The sequence below is a fragment of the Solanum verrucosum genome, unplaced genomic scaffold, assembly GCF_900185275.1.
Source record: "Solanum verrucosum unplaced genomic scaffold, falcon-dt-bn FXZP01000152.1, whole genome shotgun sequence".
NCBI lineage: Eukaryota > Viridiplantae > Streptophyta > Magnoliopsida > Solanales > Solanaceae > Solanum > Solanum verrucosum.
The window spans coordinates 55,031-70,696 of record NW_026020179.1 but is presented as its reverse complement, the minus strand read 5'-3'; the positions used below and the strand labels follow the sequence as shown (position 1 = coordinate 70,696).

Below are 15,666 nucleotides of genomic sequence, written 5' to 3'. Positions count from 1 at the left end.
ATTAATGCTTTTGAACACTATGAGATACTTCTTCAAGCATGTCTTAGTTCATTGTATACGGAGATTGCTACTAGAAACCTTAACTCAACTATATTAAGGCTTCCATCTCATGAGACCTAACTTTGGGAAAACCCACACTCTTCTATGTAAGAGTTCCCCCTTTACATTGGATATTCCTCACATCAACTAGGTGTGGTTCTCCTTTCAAATTGGAGCCCAGACCCTCTCTTGTGTGACACTCTATCTCATTGTCAATATCGACTTGGGGTCAGACATACACCCCATGATTTCACTATTAAGCCTTGCTTAACGTTCATGTCTCATGGAAGGATGTCCTTGACAATCAATCCATGTTTAAGTGATTCTATCACTTTATACTTCCAAGAATTCATAAGGTAGGTTAGGTGAGTATAGGCCTTTCACCACAATTCTACCTGTTAGACTTCTATTCATTACATTAACTTTACTCTCAAAGACCTAGTGATTCAACATTCATGACTACAAGCCTTACTCTCTATGCTTTACTTCATTCTATCATCATGCATGCCTAGTTCACAAGGCATTCACCCACATTCTTCATTACTAGGTATTCTTAGTCATAATTCATCATGTAAGTTCAATATCAAGCCTTACTAATCAAGTCTCATCATATTCACATTATTCTAGTTCAATTCAAGTATATGTTTTTAGCTTTAGACAATTACTACTCAAAGAATCAATTCTAGAAGATTACCTATGAACCTCCAATTTCACCTTCCCTGGCATAAACCCACATAATTCAACTTCATCACCTAGACTAGGGTAACCATGGAAATTACATGAATTCACCATAATATCATAAATCAATACTAAATTATCCATAAATAAGTATTATCCATCCAATTGGAATCATGCCCAACTTTACCTACACATTGGAAGAAATCCTAGCTTAGATTGGGGTTCTTCTTCACAAATTTGAGGTAAACTAAGTGGGATCTATGGGTGGAAGAACCCATAGATGAATAAGCGAATATACCTCAATTCAGAGCCTTAACATAAGCTTCCAACAATGGTGGCTTTGTTCTTGACCTAAGCGTCAAGCTCTTTCTCCTTATTTAAGTCTTAGGTTTTCTAGGGAGAGAAATATTTTGAGAGGAAGAACCTTTTTGATCTTTTGGGGTTTTGGATACATTCCCGGTAGTGGATACTGGTGCGTTACCTGCTGAGGCACTTTTGCCTACTCCAGCCCCTGGGCCTTCAGGTATATCTAGCACTGCCCTTTTCATGCCGCCTAGTTCCTCTACAACTCCTTTTCCTCCTAGGTCTAGTGCCTCTGCTGCTGCTAGCCATTCTGCTGATAAACACACTTCCAGGCTTGAAGCCACCATTCTTGGCATAATCAAGAGGGATCTGGCTAATGCTATGACACCCCTGAGCATATCTATTGATGCCCCCATGGCACGGATAGCGGTGTGTGAGCGAGGCCAAGGGGACACAGAGGAGGTGACGGCATAAAAGGCTGCTATTGCTGAGTTGAGGAAGAATGTGGACCAGCTTACACTACATGAAAAAGCTTTATTTAAGACAAATATTTAGGAACAAGTTAATAATCCCATCTTTAAATGTGTATGTATTGGGACGAGATTTTAATCCGGTCTTTAATTTCTTGTGTTATTGTGAAGGTACTAAATGTGGTCTCAAGAGAAAGTATAAACTGGTCCTAATTTATAATTTAGGGGTCTTGAGAAATTTATTAAGGCGGGAAAGTATTGAAATGTTAAAAAAAAAGAGTCTATTTTCAGCAAAACTAGGCGCCAAAATGTCCATTACTAATTAAAATTGTAAGAGGAAATCAAAAAATAAAACACCTCTATTTCTCAAAACATAACGTGAAATATAACAACCCTAGTAGCGATTTCTCCTAACAACGATCTTCACAATACAACGATCTAAGAGTAGCTCTCTACAGAAAATCTTTGTATTCTCAAAATAGAGAAAGAACAGGTCTACCTAGAAGCAGACGCAACAACTTGTTTCAGTTATTCATTTGTATTATTTAAGAACAAAGAAAGTACATGCCTGTTTAGCACCGATCTCAATCACTATCTTCCATTCACTCGAATCTGAGGTATTATTCCACTTCTTCCTGTTTATTTGTTTCCTTCTATTAGGCTGATTTTTTTGTTTGTTTTGTTCAAGTTATAACTCTTCTTGTTTAATTTAGTTTTGTTCGCTGATCACACTAGCTGCTGATCATCATTTGTAAAAAAAAGATTCAGTTTTACAGTGTTTTATGATCCCAAAAATAAAGGGGATCTATCCTTAAAGAACTAAGTGTTCCTAAAGTTTAACAACAACGAACTAAACTTTAAAAGGGGAACTAACAAGCATACAAGCTAAAACAATATGATCAATATCGAGAGAATTGTGTTCAAGTTGAGAAATCCATTATGAAGTACAAGCGAATCGTTTTTAAGCTTTTAAGCCTAACAGAGCAAGTGAGAAAACTAATTGATGTATGTTACAATTGGAAAAGTGATAAATTGATAGTTTTGTTTTGTTCTAAAAAGTAATAAAAGATGTAAAACGAAATAGAACTTATGCAAAAGACCTCATGTGGTGATGCACATAGAAGGTGGAAAAAGTGATAATTTTGTTTGGGTTTGAAACTTGAAAAACTTGATATCTTTCAAGAAGATACATTCTAACAGTTTCTTAAAACATTATTAATCCGTTTTTTCTAACAGGTTGTCTTATTTTATTATAGTTGTATCTCAGTTATTTCTCCTCTTTGCGAGTTGATTTTTTCTTCTATAAATCTAAGTGTAGGTCTCAGCTGAAAATCTTTTATTTATCAAAATAGAAAAAACATAGGTCTGCCTAGAAGTAGTGGCAACAACTTGGTTTCAGTGTTTCATCTGTATTTTTCAGAACAAAAAAAGCACAGGTCTGCTTAGCTCTGATCTCAACTCAATGTGTATCTTTTATTCACTCGAATCTCAGGTATTTCTCCACTTCTTCCAATTTATTTGTTTCCTTCGATTAAACCGATTTGTTGTTTGTTTTGTTCAAGTTATAACTATTCTTGTTTAAGTTAGTTTGGTTCACTGATCACACTAGCTGCTGATCATTATTTGTAAAAAAAGATTCAGTTTTATATTGTGTTATGCTCACAAAAATAAAGGGGATCTATCCTTAAAGAACTAAGTGTTCTTAAAGGTTAAGAACAATGAACTAAACTTGAAAAGAGGCATTAACAACTAGATGAGCTAAAACAATATGATTAATATCGAGAGAGTTGTATTCAAATTGAGAAATTCATTATGAATTACAAGTGAATCATTTTTAAGCTTTTAAACCTAACAGAACAAGTGAGAAAACTGATTGTTGTATGTTACTATTGGAAAAGTGACAAATTGATAGTTTTGTTTGGTTATAAAAACTAATAAAAGAGGTAAAACGAAATAGAACTTATGCAAATGATCTCATATGGTGATGCACATAGAAGGTTGAAAAAGTGATACTTTCGTTTGGGTCTGAAAATTGGAATACTTGTTACTTTTCAAGAAGATACATTCTAACGGTTTCTTAAAACATTATTAATCCATTTTTTTCTAATAGGTTCTCTTATTTCTTTCTAGTTGTATCTGAGTTATTTCTCCTCTTTGCGAGTTGTTTTTATCTTTTCTAAATCTAAGAGTAGCTCTCAACTGAAAATCTTTTATTTAACGAAATAGAGAAAGCAAAGGTCTGCCTAGAAAGCACAGGTCTGCCTAGAAACAGACGCAACGGCTTGGTTTCAGTGTTTCATCTGTGTTTTTTCAGGACAAAAAAAGCACAGGTCTGCCAAGCTCCGATCTCAATACAATCTTTATCTTTTATTCACTCGAATCTCAGGTATTACTCCATTTCTTCTAGGTGATTTGTTTCCTTCTATAAAGATGATTTGTTGTTTGATTTGTTCGAGTTATATATAACTCTTCTTTTTTAAGTTACTTTTGTTTGCTCACAATAACTGCTAATCATTATTTGTAAAATGAGTTCAGTTTTATAGTGTGTTATGATCCCCAAAATGAAGGGGATATATCTCTTATTTCTGTAGGCATGTATCTCAGTTGTTTCTCCGCTTTTGCGAGTTGTTGTTTTCTTCTCTAAATCTGATTTGTTGATTCTTTCCTTCTGACATCAGAGTGTATAGTGTGTGCCTACAAAATCGATCATTTTTTCACAATGAAATTAACTTGAGCTAATGAAAGATGAAAGAATTATAATAGAATTGAACCAAATTAACTCTTGTATATGATGTTCATAGTAGGTCGAAACAATAATAGTTTCATTTAGGCTTCAAAACTTCGCAAACTTGAGAATTTTCAAGATACATTCTAATAGTTGCACCATATATTCTTCCATTTTTGTGTAACTGAATCTTTATATTTGTCCTAAAGAAACTGAACAGTGAACTATTATGAACATAGACACTCAAAGATTGTGAATTAAGACAATGTTCAGAGAGAATATAGAGGGAGTTATTCAACTAAAGAAATCTATTCTGAATTACAAGTGAACTATTGTTTCCCTATTAAGGCTAAGAAATCAAGATGGAAAGTGGTTGCATTTATTTAAACTGATCCAAATGTGTAGTTACCTACAACTAATTCCTTAAGGTACTGGTTACAGAATCACAAGTTGTGTGCATCTTACACTTTTTCTTATCGTTCATATTTTCTTAATCTCTTTTTATATATTCTCCAAGATTTCGATAGAAAATTTGTAGAGTAATAGTGACTAGGTGAAGCTATATGTGAGAATAAATTTTCTCTCAAGTAACTTACCCCGTTTCAAATGGGTCCCTCTCGGACACCCGCTTGACGCATGAAGACTAGCCGATGCGTTACCCCACTCACTCTCTCGACCTGAGTGTTTGGATATGGGACTAGGGCTCACCCTCTCGGGCTGAACCTCATGTCGACCCACTCCTTAGGCCATCAGTCTAGCGGTCTTGGTTTCGCGACCTCTCTCTCGAGAGGAAAACACATGGGTGGTTTTGTATTTGCTACTACAACCCCATTAGATTAAACCACAACCACTAGGTGAAATCACCATTAAAATACATCTAACCTATCAGCAAGCAAGACCCAACAACACACTTAACCCATATTCGCTAAATCACACCCCAAGAATTGGGGGTTTTAGCCACACATCAAGATATAGAAATTTGTACCTAAATGAGCTTGCATTCAAAATGGGTATGAAGATTTAAGTCCTGTTACAGGCCAAGAATGAAGAATCCAAGAGACCCAAGTCCAAATCCTTGGAGATGAAACCCTCTTCTTCTTTAAGTTTCAAAACCCTCTCAAACTCAGGACTTATCACATACACCCCAATATTTCACTATTAAGCCTTTCCTAACATTCATGTCTCATGAAAGGATGTCCTTGACAATCTATCCATGTTTAAGTGATTCTATCACTTTATACTTTCAAGCATTCATAAGGTAGGTTAGGTCAGTATAGGCCTTTCACCACAATTCTACCTATTAGACTTCTATTCATCACAATAACTTTACTCTCAAAGACCTAGTTATTCAACATTCATGACTACAAGCCTTACTCTCAAAGTTTTACTTTATTCTATCATCATTTATGTCTAGTTTTCAAGACATTCACCCACATTCTTCATTACTAGGTGATTTTAGTCATAATTCATCATGTAAGTTCAATCTCAAGCCTTACTAATCCAGACCCATCATATAAACATTATTCTAGTTCAATTCATGTATATGTTTGTAACTTTAGACAATTACTACTCAAACCATCAATTAAAGAAGATTACCTATGAACCTCCAATTTCACCTTCATGACATAAACCCACATAATTCAACTTCGTCAATTAGACTAGGGTAGCCATGAAAATAACATAAATTTATCATAATATCATGAATCAATACTAAATTAACCATAAATAAGTATTATCAAACCAACTAAAATCATACCCAACTATACCTACACATTGGAAGAAACCCTAGCTTAGATTGGGGTTCTTTATCACAAATTTTGGGAAAACTAAAAGGGCTCTATGAGTGGAAGAACCCATAGATGAATAAGCTAACATACCTAAATTCAAACCCTGAACACAAGCTTCCAAAAATGGTGTCTTTGTTCTTGAACTAAGCTTCAAGCTCTTTCTCCTTCTTCAAGTCTTGGGTTTTCTAGAGAGAGAAATATTTTGAGAGGAAGAACTTTTGGGATCTTATGGGCTTTGGAATTAATTACCTAGTTGGGGTGGTTAATGACTTAAAATACTTTATATAGATGTATAAAATCCATATAAAATGACCCCCACTTAAAACTAATAAAAAGGGAATTTACTAAACGGCCCCTCACTAGGCAGCCATTCCCAGGCACTACGAGAGCACCTCATGAGCCGTGGTCAAGACCACAAGCCATGGTCCTGCCCGTGATCCTTGGGCAGTGGCTAAGTCTTTGTTTCTTGGCCTCCAAAGATCCAAGGAATGACCACGAGAGCTCCCACGATCCGTGGTCAGGACCACGAGTGATGGTGATAGTCGTGGTCCCTAGGCAGTGGCTTATCCTCAATGCCTTGCCTCCCTCAAACTTAAAGGGACTTCACGAGACCCCTCACGAACTGTGGTGAAGACAACTGGTCGTTAAGGTGGTCGTGAACATGGGGCAGTACTTGACTTAAAATGTCTTGGCTTCCCTCATCCTAAGACATCTTCACGAGCCTTCCCACTAACCGTAGTCAAAACCACTGGTCGTGAAGTGGCTCGTGGAGGTATGCCACTTTGAGGAAGGCCCTAGGGAGTTACTGCCTTGGCCTCACGAACCATACCACGAGCCATGCTCCACACCACAGGTTGTGGTGGTGGTCGTGGACTTGCGAAAGTGTGCTCCAAGTTTGGGGAAGCCTTGGCCTTTGGCTTAGGCTTTGCCCCTTTTGCCTTGGCACTTTCCCTTGCAACACTCAACCAAACCTTAGGTGGTCTTCTAAGTTGCGGGGTATAACATGTGCCTTGACGTTGAACCCCTAAACCCCTAATTCTAGGTACTGGAAGTCTTATCTACGACTCTAACCTTTAACATCAAAATCTAGAACCCTTGCTTGAGGCTCTAGTTTGGTCTACTAGTTTCCTGGGTATTACAATATCTCCCCCTTGGGAACATTCATCCTCGAATGATATTCCTAAACACTTCTTAAGGGAAATGACTCTAGACTAGAAGCCCATCATGCATGCAACATCTAATGCAACACAAGAAAGTAGAAACTTTATCTAACAACCCATTATGCATGAAATCTCATAACTCATCATATTCATAGGAAGAGCTACATTCTCCAAACTAAATCATGCTCAACAAACACTCATGGAGCTCATATTCAATTTACTCTAAAAAAGCATTCATGTAAGGAGGAATCTCTCAACTCCAAACTAGAGCATGCTCATGTATTCCTCTCATGAAGTCTATATGCAACTATAGTGAAATGCACTACAACATGAAGTAAAATAATGCATATAAGTCATTTCTAATAAGGACTAAGCAGTTTCATGAACATGCATCATATAAGGAAATCATGGAAACACATAAACACACAATAACCTTACTTTTTAGGAAAACTATATCCCCCTTTGGGAGTAAGCCTATTCAATCACTTTTTAACATCATTCATGCTAAAGACAACTTTAAGGTCTAACATAACAAGTTACAAAAGACAAGAAAATCCATAAATTACTAAAGCATAAAACACATACTGAAAACAACATGAGGAGATCACTCTTGATCTTCTCTAGATTGGAGAGCATAAAACCTATCCTTCTTTTAAGAACTCTCATCCGGACCACTAGAGTTAACCTTCTTATCCTTCCTTCCCTTATCCTTAAGAACCGTACAATCTCTCATTTTGGGCACATCCTTCCCACACCCATAAAAACCATCCATGCCGGCTAGACACTTTCTATAGTGAATCCTTCCACACATGGTGCAAGTAGACGTAGGAAATGGAGACCCACTACCTTTTGTTTGTCAAACCTCGGGATGTTGGAAGAATCTTGGTCGGAATACCTTTGTTTAGATTTAGGCCTACCATGTTCATCAGACTTAGCATTAGAAAAGTTCACATCATTGGTTCTAACTCTTTTTATCTCCTTATTCATTTTCTTGACCTTTTTCTCCACAATTTGTTTGGCATGAACCATAAGACTTGAAGTATTCATACTTGGGATATGAATTGCCGAACGACACTCATTCTCTACAAAGCCGAACACTCCCATCATAAATTTATTCAATATAGCCCTCGAGTCTGCCACTATAGTTGGAGCATACTTAGATAGTTGGGTGAACTTAAGAGCATACTCATTCACACTCATACCTCCTTGACGAAGGTTAATGAATTCTTGCATCTTTCGTTCTCTCAACTCTAGAGTAAAGAACCTATGTAGGAATGCTTCTTTGAAACCTTCTATAGCGACCCTATCAAAATGGTACCCCTATTTAAACAAAAAATCTAATTAAAATACTCGCGACATTCAAAACCAACTAATGAGGCATACTGATTTTACTCTAGTAGAGGGATTAGATTCATAACTAACTCAAAAAAAAAAATCTATTCAATTAACCGACCAGATCTTCATGGATATATTAACCTCACACTCGAGGTGAATAACAAGAATATTACACTTCCGAGTACCGAAATCAGCCAACTCATGCTTCACACAACTTTCAAGCCATATAGCAAATTAATATATTACAAAACTTGGGTTTACACACCCCAATAAAATAAAAAAATATAAAACATACTTATATTACAACACATGGTGACATGATCAAATCAGCCCCCAAAATCTCATGTAAATATACAGCACAAAGATCATGTACAAGTCCCTAGGTTTATACAAAATATAGATGCCTATATGCAAATGTGATTTTCCTTAAGACTTTCAGAATCTCCATCATCAATGGCCAACTTCAAGCATCATCGCGAACAGCCCCTACGACAGAAACAACTATCGCTAAGCATATAGCTTAGTGGTGTGCAAACTATAGGTTTGGAGCCCTCAAATTCACCAAGTTATCATTCTCAAGTCCAGGGCACCACGATCAAAACAAAATCAGTATATCAAGTAACCAATATACAAGGAGTATCAAGTTCAATATTTAAAGGTCCAAATGTTAAGAAAGCTCATAACACAACTTTTCAAGAGATTCAATAACAAGGCTCACCCAATATATACATCATGTCGTCACACCAGGCACGAGCAGGTGTCAAGAAGGGTCAAAACCCAATAATCAAGAGAACCAAGAACCATATTAAAAATGGCTTTCTAGTTCGTACTTAAAATGGACAACTTCCATTGTTAAGACGGATTAAAAATCCAGAGTCAAGATGGCAAATGATCAGAACTAAGAGGCATGCAAAGAGTGACAAAGTCACAGCCACAAGAAGGACAAGGTCCCAACAAGAGTGCCAAGTGATCAAACAGTCCGTACAAGGGGGCGAGTTACATAAGCGTCTTTAATGTATTAAAGAATACCAATACGACAATGCAAAGTGACAAGAGGTAACCAAGGTTCCAAGATAACTTTCAAATATACCAGTAGGTAAAAAAGAGTACAAGTATAAGTTTATACACAAACCTCAGTTCTTTAGCACAAAAACAGCCCAACACAACCTCACGAGTTCAAATCGTAGACCAACCAGCGCATCAAAGTCTTCAACTCGTACACGAGGATATAAAACCTTTAAAAAATGAATTCAATAGCTTATTTATTTTCTAGTAGCTCAATAATGATGGCGTAGCACAGGGTTATCATCACAAGTAAGCCTAACTTGTACAAATACGACTATACTCCCGAAACAGAAATTCTGCCCAATAAAAGCACTCCATATAGCAACTTAGATTTGAAACAGAAAAAGGCAAAAATGGAATTTATATCCTTCATAAAAGATGTAGGTACATCTCTTAAGCTTGCAAATAATCAAGAATCACCACAAACTACGCTTTGTACAAAAAGATATAAACAAAACACTAACAGTTGAACATACAAGATTTCAAATTCCCGAATCTGGACAGAACATGTCATAGGTTTCGTCCCTTATTTCGTAGTCCTAATAGCTAAATTAGAGTTTACCATAAACATAAGAGTTGTAGGTATAGGAATCAAGCTTTCCAAAACATATTTATTCACCTCAAAATAAGTTATACACAACAAGTTATTCTAAAATTACTAAACACTACCCAGCTTCAAAAAAACAAGTTTTGATTACTCACTAAAAGGTAGGATGTCTCGACTTCCAGCTAGAAGGACCAAGGTTTTCTCTTGTGATTTTGATGAAAAACTGGTTAGAAAATTTTCTTATGTTCTTGGACTTCAGTTCCAAACGAAAATCACAAGAGGAGGTGTGATAATATAGTCTAATGTGTGATGCTTAGTCACATATACAACTGTCCCTAAAGGGTGCTGCCCCATTTTATTGTGTGCTGCCCTAAATGTATACATATACACCTATATGTATATAATTGTTACGAACACTTTCAATTCATATGTGATTTTAATTAGAAAAAATTACGTAAATACCCCCATACAATACCTTAAATTACAAGAACAATCTATTTTAAACAAGGTTGCATATATCACAAAATTTCAAGTTCCCAAAATAAGAGTAAAACATATTGTAGTAATTAAGAAATGATGCATCGACATGCAAGAGTTGATCTAGTATTTTAGGGGTGTTACAACTCACTCCTCCTTAAAAAAAATTCGTCTCAAAATTTACCTTATGCTAGTCCTGGATCAAGTGCGGATATAGGGTCCTCATGACTTCTTTTGTTTCCCAGGTAGCTTCTTTTCCAGAATGGTTCCTCCAAAGTACCTTTACTAAGGGGATTCTCTTGTTTCTAAGTTGCTTTACTTCTCGAGCTAGGATTAGAATAAGTTCTTCATTATACGTCAAGTCAAGATTAACCTCAATAGATTCAACTGGAAGAACATGAGATCGATCAGAACGATATCTTCTAAGCATAGAAACATGGAAGACATTGTGGATCTTGTCTAACTCAGGTTGCAACGCCAATTTATATGCAACTGGTCCAACCCTTTCAAGTATCTCATAAGGTCCAATAAATCGGGGACTAAGTTTTCTTTTCTGGCCAAATCTCATAATCTTTTTCCATGGAGACACCCTTAAGAATACTTTATCCCCAACTTGATATTCAATATCACGCCTTTTAAGATCAGCATACGACTTTTGTCTATCCGAAGAAATCTTTAGATGATCTTTGATAATTTTTACCTTGTCCTCTGTTTTTTGCACAATTTCAGGACCAACAAGATTTCTTTCACCAACTTCACTCCAACAAAGAGGGGTCCGGCATTTTCTTCCCTATAAGGCTTCATAGGGAGGCATTCCAATACTCGATTGGTAACTGTTATTGTAAGAAAATTCTATCAAGGCCAAGTGTTTTTCCCAACTACCTTCAAACTCCATAATGCAAGCTCGAAGCATATCCTCCAAAATTTGTATCACTCTTTCCGACTGGCCGTTAGTTTGAGGATGGAACGAAGTGCTAAACTTCAACTTAGTACCCAAAGCTTCCTGCAAGCTACCCCAAAATCTAGATGTAAACCTTGGGTCCCGATCTGATACAATAGACACAGGGATTCCATGTACTCTTCCAATCTCCTTAATCTACAACTCAACTAAACGCTCAAGTGAGTAATCCATCTTGATTGCTAAGAAGTGAGCACTCTTGGTTAGCCTGTCCACAATCACCCATATTGCATCATGATTCCTCTAAGTGCGAGGAAGTCCAGAAACAAAGTCCATAGTTATTCTCTCCCATTTCCATTCTGGCATCGACAAGGGTTGTAGTAAACCCACTGGGACTTGATGTTCAGCCTTTACTTGTTGACAAACCAAACATTTAGAGACGAACTCTATAATGTCTCTCTACATACCATTCCACCAATAATTTTCTTTGATGGTCCGGTACATCTTTGTACCTCCAGGATGCATTGCATATGGTGAAGCATATGCTTCATTCAATATTTCTCTCCTCAATTTGTCATCATTAGGGACGCATAACCTGGTTTGATAAAATAAGCCACCATCCTCTGTATATGTAAAATCAAGTTTTTCCCCACTTTTAACTTCTCTGGACAATTTTACAAGCTTGTCATCTAACATTTGTGCTTCTTTCACCTGCTCGAGTAATATTGGCTTTACTCGTAAATTAGCAATAGCTGAACCATTTGAATCAAGTGTAAAATAAACATTCATCGCTCTTAACTCAAGGAGCAAGGGTAAAGGACTCAAAGAAATGCTTGCGAAGGATTTCCGACTTAAGGCATCTGCAACCACATTGGCTTTAGCTGGATGATAATCAATCGTGCAGTCATAATCCTTGATGAGTTCAAGCCATCTACATTGTCGAAGGTTTAGCTCCTTTGAGTACCCAAGTACTTTAATCTCTTGTGATCAGTGAAGATATAACATTTCTCTCCATATAAATAATGCCGCCATATTTTTAAAGTAAACACTATAGCAGCAAGTTCAACATCATGAGTACGATAATTCAATTCATGCAGTTTTAATTTCGGAGAGACATAAGAAATTACCTTCCCTTCATGCATCAAAAGACATCCGAGACCATTGTGACAAGCATCACTGTATACTACGTAGTCTTTCCCTTCAATTGGTAGAGTAAGTATAGGCGCTTGAGTCAACAAGGATTTGAGAGTTTCAAAGCTCTCTTGACATTTGTCATCCCAGATAAACTTTACTTCCTTCTGCAAGAGCTTAGTCAAAGGAGAGGCGATAATGGAAAAACCTTTCACAAATCTTCTGTAGTATCCTGCTCAGCCTAAGAAACTTCTTACCTCAGTCAGACTTTTGGGAGGTTTCCATTCAACAAATGCTTGTATTTTACTAGGATCCACTTTCACACCTTCGGTTGATACAACATGTCCTTGAAAAGCTACTTCATCAAGCCAAAATTCACACTTGGAAAGTTTAGCATAAAGTTCTTTCTCCTTCAAAATTTTCAAAATAATCCGGAGGTGTTTATCATGGTCTTTACTACATCTGGAAAATATTAAAATATCATCTATAAAAACAACCACAAACTGATCAAGATAAGGCTTGAATACTCGATTCATTAGATCCATGAATACCGCAGGAGCATTTGTCAATCCGAATGGCATCACCAAAAATACATAATGACCATATCGAGTTCTAAAAGCAGTTTTAGGAATATCTTTCTCTCTAACACGCAGTTGGTGATATCCAGACCTTAAATCAATTTTTGAGAATACTTTAGCACCTTTAAGTTGGTTAAACAAATCACCAATTCTTGGTAGTGGATATCTATTCTTGATTGTTATTCTGTTCAATTGTCTATAGTCAATACAAAGCCTAAGAGTGCCATCTTTCTTCTTTACGAATAAAACAGGGGCTCCCCAAGGAGAAACACTAGGACGAATAAAACCTCTCTCAAGAAGTTCTTGCAGTTGAGATTTCAATTCTCTTAATTCTGCTGGAGCCATTCTATAAGGAGTGATAGAAATAGGGGTAGATCCAGGAATAAGCTCGATTGGAAATTCAACCTCTCTTTCCGGGGGCAATCCCTGAAGGTTTTCTGGAAATACTTCTGGAAAATTACATAAAGTAGGTATGTCTTTGATACAAGAACTCTTCAACTGTGTATCAACTATGTGAGCAAGGTATGCCCCACAATCTTGACGTATCAACTTTCTTGCCAAGGCTGCAGAAATAATACTAGATGTCACTAATCTTTAACCTTGTACAATGATGTGTGAAAAGGTAGGATCTTTAAAAGTCACATGCTTAGACCTACAATCTACAACTGCATGATATTTATAAAGACAATCCATACCGATAATAACATCAAAATCCTTGAAGGGTATTTCAATCAAATCAGCAGGGAAGACTAGGTTTTGAATCACGAAGGGACAATCTTGGTAAACTCGATTACACACAACTTGATAACCCAAAGGACTTTCAACCAGCATATCATAATTAAGACTCACAGATTTCACATTTTCAGGAAGAACAAACGATGAACAAATATAGGAATGTGTAGAACCAGGGTCAAATAATGTAAACACACATAAGCCAAATAAGTGAAATTTACTAACAACCACGTCTTGTCCATCTTGATCATCCCTCTGCCTTATCGCATAAGCATGTGCAGTAGCCCTTTTCCCACTAGCTTGATTAACTCTACTTGTACCTGCTGCCTGGGTGTTTTTAGGTCTTGAACCAATATTATTTTAAGGAGGATTGACAGAAGGCTTATGAACTAAGCCTTCAGTTCTCAACGATGGAGCATAATTAGGATTAGGACAATCCTTCACTTTATGATCAAAGCTCCCACAATTGAAACATGCACCAGAAGCTCTCCTGCAAGTACCATAATGATTCTTTCCACATTGTGGAAAGGTGGGAACACGAGGCTTGCCTTGGCCATAATTTGGAGTGCTAGCTGTAGAAAATTCGGATGTGTTTTGCCTTTGTTGAGGTGGCCTGTTATCACTGCCAGCCTTAGAATTATCAAACCTTCCCCTTTTGGATGGACCCCCAAAATCTGGTCTAGGCTTTCGAAATCTGTTTTCATTTCTACTAGTTTCTTCTTTATCAAGTAGTTCCCAAGTAAAAGCAGCAGACACTAACTTACAAAATTTCTCATGTTGCAGGATCGCCACATTCTTCCTAATGGAATCATTTAAACCGTTTTCAAATTTCCTGCGCTTGTCTTTTTCCTCTTTAATAATACCACTAGCATAGCGAGAGAGCCTTAGAAATTCTTGTTCGTATTGAACAATAAACATGCCTCGTTGCCTTATATTCAAAAACTCCTTTTTCTTTGCATCACAATAAGCAGGTGGAACATACTTCATACGAAATTCCTTAAGAAAATCAGCCCAAGTAAGAATAGGAGGTTTTACCTTGGCATTCAGAACACTTACCCACCAATCGTAAACATCCTTTTGTAATAATGAAATAACATACTTAAATTTTTCAACATCTGAACACTCTATTTGCTCAAATACCCTCTCCATGCGATCAAGCCATTGTTCAGCATCAGTGGGATCAACAGTGCCTTCAAACTCCACTCCACCCATTTACCTCATTTTCTCAAAGTTAATCCTGTGGGGATCATGCATCGATTCAGCCATTTGGTGGATGAATTCAGCCATTTGATGAAGATGAGGATTCATGGTTTGAGTACCATGACTCATGTGAGGATGTGGACCACCTCTTGCACATTGATGGTTTCCCACTTCAGAACCACTAGTGTGGGGAACATACTGATTCGAGATATGTTCTCCAACCCCTTCTAGTGCATGAGGTTGGGAAACAAAGGCACCTGAACCTTAATGAGCACCTTCCATAGGTTGGTCAAAAGAAGTGGCCATAACTTAATTCCTTCAAAAGGAAAGATTACATTTCATTAGGGACATGTACATGATGCATGTGCACTCTACATGCGATAAAATATTATAAACCATGTAAGTGAACATATAATCCAAATAGAACTTTTTCGAAAGCGAACAAGTATACAAGTAATTCACAGCAAAAGTCCTAGAACCACAAACCTAGGCTCTGATACCAACACTTGTAGAGACCCTTTCGAAACGGTACCCCTACTTA

General features: G+C 36.9%; 1 protein-coding gene across 1 annotated transcript; it reads right to left on the bottom strand.

The window, feature by feature from the left end:
* Positions 1–10,776: 10,776 nt before the first annotated feature.
* LOC125829149 (uncharacterized) lies at positions 10,777–15,137 on the bottom strand. The gene is made up of 8 exons (XM_049508402.1): positions 14,301–15,137; positions 13,889–14,252; positions 13,167–13,756; positions 12,873–12,995; positions 12,612–12,782; positions 11,952–12,438; positions 11,469–11,633; positions 10,777–11,294 (listed from the first exon to the last, which is right to left on the bottom strand). The coding sequence occupies exons 1-8, from the start codon at positions 15,135–15,137 to the stop codon at positions 10,777–10,779; spliced, it is 3,255 nt and encodes a 1,084-aa protein (XP_049364359.1).
* Between the last annotated feature and the right edge of the window lie 529 nt (positions 15,138–15,666).

Excerpts from the sequence above, each read along its gene's own strand:
- LOC125829149 (XM_049508402.1), bottom strand. The coding sequence starts at position 15,137 with ATGGGTGGAGTGGAGTTTGAAGGCACTGTTGATCCCACTGATGCTGAA. Across the intron at positions 12,783-12,872 it reads CTCCCAAAAGTCTGACTGAG|AAGGAAGTAAAGTTTATCTG; the intron begins GTAAGAAGTTTC and ends AAGCTCTTGCAG. Across the intron at positions 11,295-11,468 it reads TTGCATTATGGAGTTTGAAG|AGGACAAGGTAAAAATTATC; the intron begins GTAGTTGGGAAA and ends TGCAAAAAACAG.